Below are 10910 nucleotides of genomic sequence, written 5' to 3'. Positions count from 1 at the left end.
TTGCAATATATCAATGTAACAAAATTGAACTTGTACCCCCATTAATATATGGAAATTAAAAATAAAATAATCTGCTTCTTAAGGGGACGGGAAGGGCCTCAGCAGGTAGGACACTCGTAGAGGAACCGTCTCTCTTAGGAAATAACGTCCCGTCCACAGCCCAGCGTCCATCACAGCGGAATTCAGCACCAGCCGTCCCTGGACAGCTCTGGAAGCCAAACGCTACCGGAACCGCTCCTCTATGATCCAAGTTTGCCGCCGGAGCCTCTTGATGGCTGCGCCAGCCGCTCCGCGGGAAGAAACTACTTTACTCTGCCGGTAGGAGAGGTAGAGTCGTAGAATGAGTGGCAACCTTAATAGCCAATGATTCGTGGTAATTGGCTGGCGGATCTCGGGACGGCCAATGGGCATGGACATAGGCGGGGCGAGGGCAGCGGCACCCCAAGCTGAGGGCTGCTTAAGGCGGCAGCTGTGGGGTCCAGACCGCGCGGCCGTTGGGCGGCAGGTGGTCCTATACCGCGGGCAGAGGGCCAGGCAGAGGTACGTATGAGCCGGAGATATGGGCCCGAGGCGGCGGGGCCGGGTGGGGCCGGGCGGCCGGTGGCCTGGCGGACTCGCTGGCCTGTTAGCTGAGGCCCTCCTCTGGCGTCGGACGGCGCGAGGCACACAGGAGGCTCTCAATAAGTGCTGGATGAATGAATGAGTCCGTTCACCCGTGGCCCACCTCGATCAGCGCCCCCATTTGAGAGCCCTCCCGTTTGAGAGTGTTCAAGCCACCCTCACCCGCCACTCTACATACTGGGGCATCCAGCTATCAGATTGGTGTTTATTGGGTGCCTACTATGTGTTTCTGTTGCTCTGCACTGGGTCCTGCGGGTCTTGAGCTACCTTGTCCCCAAGGAGGTTACAGCCTAGAAGAAGAGACTACTTTTAAAGACTAAATAATGTAGTTTTCCCTGCAGTACACAATAGAAGAAATTACGCGAGGGGAGGAGAGGTCGGGGTCTTTCTCACCGGTGGCGGGAGACCCAAATGAAATGAGGGAGCAGCCATAGGAAGAACTGGGAAAGGGGGGAGTGGACCACAAGGATAGGGAAGGGGCTTAGATTCTTCCCAATAATGGTGACATTTGGGGGTCCAGGGTGAAATCTACTCCACTTTGGCTCTCAAGTCATATAAAGAGGCCCTTCTCAGAATCCACATTTCAACTTGCCTATTTGTTCAACCAGCGATTGCTGAGCATCTGTTCTCGTGTGGTGGGTACAAGGCATACGGCTTATAGCAGAGGTCTTGGCTTGGCACCCGTAGCTCAATGGTAAGGGTGCTGGCCACATACACCAGGGCTGGCAAGTTCAAACCCAGCCTGGGCCTGCTAAACAACAATGACAACTACAATAACAACAACAAAAAAAAAGCCAGGCGTTGTGGTGGGCACCTGTAGTCCCAGCTACTTGGAAGGCTGAGGCAGGAGAATCGCTTAAGCCCAAGAGTTTGAGGTTGCTGTGAGCTGTGATGCCACGGCACTCTACCAAGGGTGACATAAAAAGACTCATCTCAAAAAAAAAGTAGAGGTCAGCCAGATGAAGATATCACTGGATTGCAGGGGTGGGGTTGGGGTGTTGTAGGCAGAGAGACAATAACCCGTGCAAAGGCCCTGAAGCTCAAACAAGCTTAGTACACTCAAGGTCCAGACCTTTAGCATTAAGGTAAAGAGGTGGCATTTTATGTCAAGGTGGTGGGAAGCTGCTAGAGAAGTACCATTCAGTAGAACAATCTGTAGCAACAGAGATGGTCTCTGTCTGTGCTGTATAATATAGTAACCTGAGGCTCCTATGGTGACCAAACAGAAAAAATGTGGCCTGTGAGACTGAGGGGCTGAATTTTAGATTTTATTTAATTTTAATTAATTTAAACAGACACATGCAGCTAGACGGCCCAGCACTGGAGGATTTTCTGTAGGAGGCAGTGACGTGCACCAAGCTGGGAGAATGGAATGAAGTCATTGGTGTGACAGACTCAGTCACCAGAGCTGGTTAGATGATCGGGCAGCTAACACACTGTTCACAGTTGCTGGACTGAGGCATGAGCCTCCAGCTGCATGGTCTGGCCCAGTAGCACGTGGTGGGGCTACAGTGTGTGCCTGCTCATGGTTTGGGCCCTGCAGTGATTGGAGCAGCCTAGGTTTCCACCATGATGAAGTTGTTAGTGGCCAAGATCCTTTGTATGGTGGGCGTGTTCTTCCTTATGCTGCTGGGCTCTCTGCTCCCTGTGAAGATCATCGAGACGGATTTTGAGAAGGCCCATCGCTCGAAAAAGATCCTCTCTCTCTGCAACACCTTTGGAGGCGGGGTCTTCCTGGCCACTTGCTTCAACGCTCTGCTGCCTGCTGTGAGGGAAAAGGTATGAGTTCCTTGGGTAGAGGCAGCAGCCCTGTGGCACATTATGGCTGAGGGGCTCTGATGTATTTTCAACACTAATTCTAAGGTCAGTGGGGGCCTTGATGGTAAAAGGGTGATACAAAGTAGAAATGAATTTGCTGTGTGATTGTGAATTGGATGCCTTCTCTTTCTGTGCCTTACCTGATAAACAGAGGGTTTGTGCTTGACCTGGGATTCCCAAGGGGGGGCTTGTCCATTGTCACCTGATACATTTTCAGACCAGACCACCCAGGTAGTACACACTCTGTCTGGAAGCTGGAAAGTGTGACCTTTCTTCTTTAGTTCCCATATTAGTCAGCTATTGCTGTGTAATGAGTTGTAACAAATGTAACATGTTAAGAAACATTTATTACCTCATCATTTCTGTGAGTTAAGAGTCTGGGCACTGATCCAGGGCCTCACAGTGGTTCTCAACCTTTCTAATGCCGCGGCCCTTTAGTACAGTTCCTGTGGGTTGCAGCCCTTTAATATAGTTCCTGTGGGTTGCAACCCATAGGCTGAGAACTGCTGTCCTAGTCTGTGGTCTCATCTTAATGTTTGACCGGGGATGGGTTGGCTTCCAACCTCATGTGGTTTTAAGGCTGATTCAGTTTTTCGCTGGTTCTCAGACCATGGGCCTCTCTGTTTCTCACTGGCTGTTGGCCAGGGGCAGCCTTTGGTACCTCGCTATGTGAGCCTCCCTGGTGCGGTCAATTGCTTCATCTGAAAGCAGAGGAGACAGTAGAGCTACCTATAAGACAGAAGCTACAAATTCATGTACCGTAGTTATAGAAGTGTTGTCCCTTCACCTCTGTCCTAGCATTCTGCTGGTTGGAAGGAAGTTCCAGGTCCCTCCCCTACTCCAGGGGTGAGGACCTTGCAGGGATCACTGGGGCCCATCTTGCAATCTGTCCACTCCAAGTCCTAAAATGACTTGGTCCTCAAGCTCTTCAAAAATCAGGAGTTCTTATAGGGCCACAGCCAGATGGGCCATTGTCATGTTTGCTGGGGACCCCAGGTGAGTTGCTTCCTGTCTCTGGGTCAATGGCAGATATGGTGGTTGGGTTTGAGTTGGCCTGCATGCTTGGTTGAAATGTGAGGACCTCATTTGCTTCCTCTACCCCAGAAATTACAGAAGTCCTGAGTTTACCAGCCCTCTCCTCTGTTTTTTTCTTATGCCACATTTCCAGAAAGGAAGAGAAGTGCTGTTGTCTAGGATTTATTCCTTGGAGCCTGTTAGTGTGGTGGGTACAATTTCAGGATGGCCCAATGCTTCCATCTCCTTGTGTGCATGGCCTGGATTGTTCTTTTCCCTAAATGTGGACAGGACTCGGACCACAATGGGGTGTCACTGCCACAATTATATCATCCAACAGGAAGGATTTTGCAGCTGTGATGATGTCAAATGAGTTAAGATCAAGTAAGTCTAAAGGGAGAGTGTCTGTGAGGGCCTGGCCTAATCAGGTGAGCCTGTCACCCTCCTGGCCTTGTAGAGGCAAAAAGCTGTGGTGTACAAGGGATGAGACATGGGACAAGAATCCCAGGTGGCCTCTAGGTGCTGAGAGCCATCTCCTATCAACAGTCAGCAGGGATGCGGGGACCTCAGAGGAGGTGGATTCTGCCAGTCCCCTGTAAGCTTTGAAGAGGACACCTCAGATGAGGTTTCAGCCCAGTGAGACCTTGAGCAGAAGACCCAGCCAACCTGTGCCTGGATTTCTGACATTCAGAACTGATAAGATGCATTGAGTTGTTTTGTGCCTCTACGTCTGTGTTCATTGGTTATGCAGCATTAAAAACGAACAGTTGGCACCAAGAAGGATAAAAATCTCAGTTGTGCTGGACACAGTGCTCAGACCTGTAGTTCCAGCTACTTAGGAGGCCAAGGCAGAAAGATGGCTTGAACTCAGGGGCTCCAGACCAGGCTGGGCAACATAGTGAGACCCTGTCACTACAAAACATTATTAAAAGACCCTGTCTTTAATATGGTTATGTCATATCCATCCCCCTTTTTCTCACATGCGCATTATTTCATCTCTAGTCCACCTCCAACCACAGGCTGGACCATTGTAGTGGGCCTTCTCAGGACTCCCCAAACTGTCCCCCTACACCTGCCCTCAGGCTCACCAGCCTAGAGATGTGTCCCTCCTCCAGACCCTACAGCCTCACAGACACTCTTCAGCACCCAGCTCACAGTTCTTTGTGGGTCAGTCTTATCTTTCCTGGTGATTGTTTGTCTCTTTGGGCATAGCTGGAGTTTCTTGTGAGCTGGGTGTCCCCAGGTGAGGCATGTGAAAGACCTCTAGTAGCTGTTTAGTGAACAAATAAAATGACTTCTCTATAGAAACACAGCCTTCCACTGCAGTCGGGGTCTCGTCCAGGGATGATCTTGTCTCCAGGGGACCCTAGGCTATGTCTGGAGATATTTTGGTTATCAGAACTGGGGAGCTCCAGCTATAGAGTTGGTGGGCACAAAGACACGACTCAGCACCTTGCAGGGCCCAGGATGTCCCCAGCCCAGAGAATGATCTGGCCTTGAATGTCAGTACCTTGCCCCCAACCCAGTCATGAAAACCAAAAATGTTTGTAGGCATTGTTAAGTGTCCCCTGGGGACACAGAATCACCCCAGTTGAGAAGCACTACATGTGTGTCTGTGTGTGGTCTCTCTCTGCGTGTATATTTGTATGCATGTGTGTATTTACAGGTTGTAAGGAAGTATATGTGAGTGTGCTCACATGCTTATAGATTATAAGGAAATCTGTGATGGGAAGAAGCAGGTGGTGTAAGTGTTGGAGTTTTCCTCTAGTGTTGGAGTTTTCTTGTTGTGATTTTCCTCTAGTTTAGTCCTGAGGTCTTTCTCCTGGGTATGGCTCTATGCTCTCATCCTGATGAGGGGGTGAGAGCATCAGGGCCATACCCTGCCCTGATAGTGCCCCAGGGGAGGTGGCCATGGCTCTTTATGGTGCCCTTTGGGATATTTCTTTATCCTGGTTAAAGGCCTAGTGCGTAAGTGGGACCTGTAACCAGGTGGCCCTCTCACAGGAAGCTTGTTTATCATGGAGATACGCTTGTGGCTCTTGTCTGACCTGAGTCCAGTTTCTTCTTACCAAGGTGATCCCTCTCAGGAGAGTCCTGACAAGGACAGTTAGGTTCAGGTGTGTCAGTCAGGCAAGACAAGAGACAGCACAATAAAACCCATGGAGCAGCAGGGGCAGTGTTAACTGTTTACAACCACAGAGGGAGGGCAGCAGGCCTGTAGGCCATGCCAGCTCAGCTAGTGGGTAGAGGGAGTGAGGGAGAGCAGGTGAGTGCACTCAAGGTACTGGGCATTACTCAAACAGGTTTCCAGAGGGGAGTTCTCATTGGCAGATTTGGGGGCAACAGGTGCCAGCTCTGAGTGCTGTGGCTGTGACAGAGAGGGGGTCATTTGGGCAAGTCTGCCCAGTCTGTGCAGGGTATGGGTTCAGACACGAAGTCATGTCAGGTGTATCCAGCCATCCCAGAGGGAGGTGGTCCGAGGTGAAGACATAATGGATCAACCTCCTTGAGGATCTGGGAGGAGGCAGAGAATGAATCTGTGTCAGGGTAAACAAGCCCAGTTTCTGGTGTGAGAGGATGCAGAGGCCACATGAAATGCTAAGAATCCACTGCAGGGCACCTGGGTTAGGGACAGTACTTGGAAATTTATATATAAGCTGAACCCAAAGGGTGTAAAGCTGAGGGAGAAATGTCCCAGGCCCAAGGCTGGAAAGAGCTTGGGGTCTGCAAATGACTACAGACCCAGGAAGAATGAACCTAGGCCCTAAGAGAGCTCCCCTCACCTCGTGGGGTGGCATCCAGAACTGTGCTATTCACCATAGCAGCTGCGCCCCATGCCTGCTGTTCATCTTTCAGTGAATTAAAATTGATAAAACCCAATATTCTGATCCTTGGGTGCATCAGCCATATTTCAGGTTCTTATTGGCCCCAGCAGCTTCTGTGTCAGACAGCACAGACACAATACATTTCCATCACCTGGGAAGTTCTGTGCCAGTGAGCCTCATATACATTCATTCCCAGCATGTCACCCAGGGCCAGCAAGCCCCACACAGGCATCAGGTTTCAGCAGGGCTAGTTCCCTCAGGATCTTTGGGTGACCATGAAAGAGAATCCATCCTATGCCTCTCTCCTGGCTTCTGGGGGTGGCCAGTATCCTTGGCATCCCTTGGCTTATAGACACATCACCCTGACCTCTGCCTCCATCCTCACAGGTCCTTCTCTCTGGCATCTGTGATGTCTCCTTTTCTACCTCTTGTGAGGGTACCTATCACTGGGAATCCAGGGTGACCTCATCTTAAGGTCCTGACCTTATCCAGTATAGTAAAATGTCATATATGGGTGGCTTAAACAGTCAAAATGTATTTTCACAGTTCTGGAGGCCAGGAGTCCAAGATTAAGGAGCTGACAAAGCTGGTTCCTTTTGAAACCTCTCTCTTTGCTGCCTCTTCACATGATTGTCCTTGGTGCTGTGGCATCATAGCTCACAGCAACCTCCAACTCCTGGGCTCAAGTGATTCTCCTGCCTTCACCTCCCAAGTAGCTGGACTACAGGCGCCCGCCACAACGCCTGCTTATTTTTTGGTTGCAGCCGTCATTATTGTTTGGCAGGCCCGGGCTGGATTAGAACCGGCTGGCCCAGGTGTATGTGGCTGGCACCTTAGCCACTTGAGCCGTAGGCACCAAGCCTCTTTCCTTTTTATTTTTAAAGACAGTCTTAAGCTGTCACCCTGGGTAGAGTGCTGTGGTGTCACAGCTCATAGCAACCTCAAACTCTTGGGCTCAAAGTATTCTCTTGCCTCAGCCTCCCAAGTGGCTGGGACTACAACACCCGGCTATTTTTTTGTTGTTGTTTTAGTTGTCATTGTTGGTTAGCTGGCCCAGGCTGGGTACGGACCCACTAACTTCAGTGTATGTAGCTGGTGCTGTAACCACAATGCTAAGGGCGCCGAGCCAGTTTTTCTGTTTTTAGTAGAGATGAGGTCTCACTTTTGCTCAGGCTGATCTCTAACTCGTGAGTTCAAGCAATCCACCTGCCTTGGCCTCCCAGATTGCTAGGATTACAGGTGTGAGCCACCGTGCCCCACCTCTTCCTTTTGTTATTAGAAAACCTGTCCTAGGCAGCTCACGCCTATGATCCCAGCACTTTGGGAAGCGAAGGCAGGATGATTGTTTGAGGCCAGGAGTTAGAGACCAGACTGGACAATATAACCAGACCCTATCTCTATAAAAAATTTAAAAATTAGCCACAGTGGTGGTGCACATCTGTGGTCCCAGCTACTTAGGAGACTAAGGTAGGAGGGTCACTTGAGCCCAGGACTTTAAGGCTGTAGTGAGCTATTATGATGGCACTGTACTCTAGCCTGAGTGACAGAGACCCTGTTTCTCAAAAAAATAAACAAGTCTTATTAGATTAGAAACCTGGCCCCAGTTACCTCATCTTTGCTTAATTGCCTCTTTAAATACTTTATGTTTACCCCATCTCCAAAAAAAAAGTCGGGCATCATGGCGGAAGCCTGTAGTCCAGCTACTTGGGAAGCAGAGGCAAGAGGATTGCTTGAGCCCAAGAGTTTGAGGTTGCTGTGAGCTATGACGCCGTAGCATGCTACCAGGGAGCAAGAAAATGAGACTCTGTCTCAAAAAAAAGAAAAAAAAAAGACTTTATCTCCAAATGTTGTATCTTGAGCTACTGCATGTTGAGGGACCTCAACATATGAGTTTAGGGAGGACACAATTTGGTCTGTAACACTTTAATTACATCTGCAGTTATTCCAAGTAGTCTTACCCTGAGGTTCTTTGGGGAGCCCCAGTTCACCATAGTACATTAAAATTGTTTGGTCATTGTAACTCGAGACCTCATAATTCCTTATGATGGATGATCTTTTTTTTTAATCCATCGCAGGTGAGCACTCCCTACCCCCGTTTTTTAACTTCTATGTGACTCAGGTATTTCTATACTTTTCTGATCAAATGGTGAATGTGTCTCTCTGTCCTGCACATGTCCTCTGCTCCAGCTCCAGAAAGTTCTGAGCCTTGGGCACATTAGCACCGACTACCCACTGGCGGAAACACTCATGATGCTGGGCTTCTTCCTGACGGTCCTCCTGGAGCAGATGGTGCTGAACTTCCGTAAGGAGAGGCCATCCTTCATCGACCTGGAGACCTTCAATGCTGGCTCAGATGTGGGCAGCGACTCAGAGTATGAGAGCCCCTTCATGGGGGCTGCACGTGGCCATGCACTCTATGTGGAACCCCATGGCCATGGCCACAGCCTGAGCATGCAGGGCCTGGCACACCCCAGCCCTGTGCGCCTGCTCAGCCTGGCTTTCGCCCTGTCAGCCCATTCGGTCTTTGAAGGCTTGGCCCTGGGCCTGCAGGAGGAGGGCGGGAAGGTCGTGAGTCTGTTCTTAGGTGTGGCTGTCCATGAGACATTGGTGGCAGTGGCCCTGGGCATCAGCATGGCCAGGAGTGCCATGCCCCTGAGGGATGCAGCCAAGCTGGCGGTGGCTGTGAGCATCACAATCCCCTTGGGTGTGAGTGTGGGCCTGGGCATCGAGAGCAGCCAGGGCATGCCCAGCAGTGTGGCCTCTGTGCTGCTACAGGGCCTGGCAGGCGGCACCTTCCTCTTTGTCACCTTCTTTGAGATCCTGGCCAAGGAGCTGGAGGAGAAGAGTGACCGCCTACTCAAGGTCCTCTTTCTGGTGCTGGGTTATGCCGCCCTGGCTGGCATGGTCTTCCTCAAGTGGTGAGTGTCTGTGCCAGTCCTCACCACCGCCACTCCACCAGGAGCCCTGGCTGGACCTGGGCCACATCTGCAAGACAGAGCGAGTGCTGTGCCCCTGCTGCTGCTGCCTACGCGCAGGGACCTTGGACCAGGCTGCACCCCAGCCCCATACCCCAAGCCTCAGGGCACTGCTCCTTTTTGAAATACTCTTAAAAGTATTTACCAAAGCTGCATGGCTGTGAACCTTGGGCAGGGGATCTTGTAACTCGGGGAAGTGGGCCTGGGCCAGGCTGGGTAGCTGTGTACCCCTAGCCTGCAGATCAGGATAGGGGCATTTGTGCAGCTGTACCCAGAGCAGGAGCAGCACTGTCCACACCATGGGAACTGGTTAGGAGGTTCCAAGGCCCATATCCACTGCCTGGCCATGTTACTAAGACCAGACCCCTTTAGCAACCTCCCCCCAAGTCCTGAGAGCATCCTAAGGTTTATTAGAGGTTTACATTGCTGCAGTGGGGCACTGCAGATGATTTCTGAAGAGATCTCTTCAACATGGGATGCCCATTCACAGCCATATAGCCTGTGCTCTGTCCCTCCTGCTATGCTAGGGTGTGCCACAGAACATAGACTTTTCCTGAACCCTCAGGGGTACCATCTTCTATCCTTCTGGTACAGCCCCCTTGGAACAGGGAGGAGGCTAAAGCCACCAGGCCAGGTGAGCATCTTGGTTTTCTGAGGTACATGAGCATAGCCAGGGCTTCTTGCAATCGGTGCTCTGCTCCAGACATGTCCAGAGTCTCCTGAGGAAGACAGGTCCCTCTGGCCATGGGGCTGGGGCCCTGTGGTGCTATGTGCCACCAGGCACAACACATGGTGAAACCAGTCACTGCCCTAGGGGGTAGGAGGGCAGGAGACAAACAGCTGGGCATGGGCAAGGGAAGCCCTGGGCTCCAGTTCCGTGGCAACCTCCCCTCAGCCTGGCCTGTTGTCCCAGTAACCTTGGCTGATGTGTCTTGAGAAATGAGAGTTGGGTGAGACACCTTCCTTTGGGATTTTGCTCTGCCTGGCTTGAAGCCACCTGTGGTGCAACAGGAGGGAGCCCAGCCTGGCAGCCTGGGCTGAGTGTTCTAGCAGGCTGCACCCACCTTAAGTCCCAGCTGCCCAGTTCTGTTAGGGGCTCCTTGTGACCAGCTGTTCCCACATCCTCCCTCATCTACTCAGCACTGGGCATTAGGGCCCAGGTACACTCCTTTCTAGAATCCTGGGTTCCCTTCCTGTGCTCAGATGACCATGCCATGGGGGGACCAGTTAAGTACCTCAGCAAGAAGAGGTCCCCATCTGTCTCATGGCCTGGGCTCAGCAGGGCCTCCTCTCCATCACTTCAGCCAGATGGAAAATTCCTGGCCCAGCTAATGACTTACTGAGGGGTAGGCACACCTGGCTAGCTGGCCTTTTGCAGCCAGCTCAACCTTACCAGGCTCAGGAAAAAATAACCTTCAAAATAGCCCTGGCCCCTAAGAGTTGTGAGAAGTTTCAGGAAATAAATCAGAATTCACCCTCCCCAAACTCTTGGGAGGCTGAACATGTGCCCCAGCCCGTCCCCCCTAAACTTCCACTTCAAGGATCCCTACGGTTCCTGTTGGGAGTATCAGGCTCATTTCCAGGAGCTTCTGAATCTTTTACCGGAAACCCATCTCTGACCCTCATGTAGCCTGACCCTGTCCTTATGCCTGGCCTA

At 51.3% G+C, this 10910-nt stretch overlaps 1 protein-coding gene across 1 annotated transcript; it reads left to right on the top strand.

Annotated features, from left to right (window-relative positions):
• The first annotated feature begins 429 nt into the window (after positions 1–429).
• Positions 430–9593, top strand: SLC39A3 (solute carrier family 39 member 3). Its single transcript, XM_003788724.3, has 3 exons — positions 430–540; positions 1917–2400; positions 8466–9593. The coding sequence occupies exons 2-3, from the start codon at positions 2191–2193 to the stop codon at positions 9198–9200; spliced, it is 945 nt and encodes a 314-aa protein (XP_003788772.1). The 5' UTR covers positions 430–540; positions 1917–2190; the 3' UTR covers positions 9201–9593.
• Positions 9594–10910: the final 1317 nt, after the last annotated feature.

The sequence above is a fragment of the Otolemur garnettii genome, unplaced genomic scaffold (genome assembly GCF_000181295.1).
Source record: "Otolemur garnettii isolate 467f Iridium unplaced genomic scaffold, OtoGar3 scaffold00029, whole genome shotgun sequence".
Classification (NCBI taxonomy): domain Eukaryota; kingdom Metazoa; phylum Chordata; class Mammalia; order Primates; family Galagidae; genus Otolemur; species Otolemur garnettii.
The sequence above is the reverse complement of the archived record's forward strand: the minus strand, read 5'-3'. Positions and strand labels throughout refer to the sequence as shown.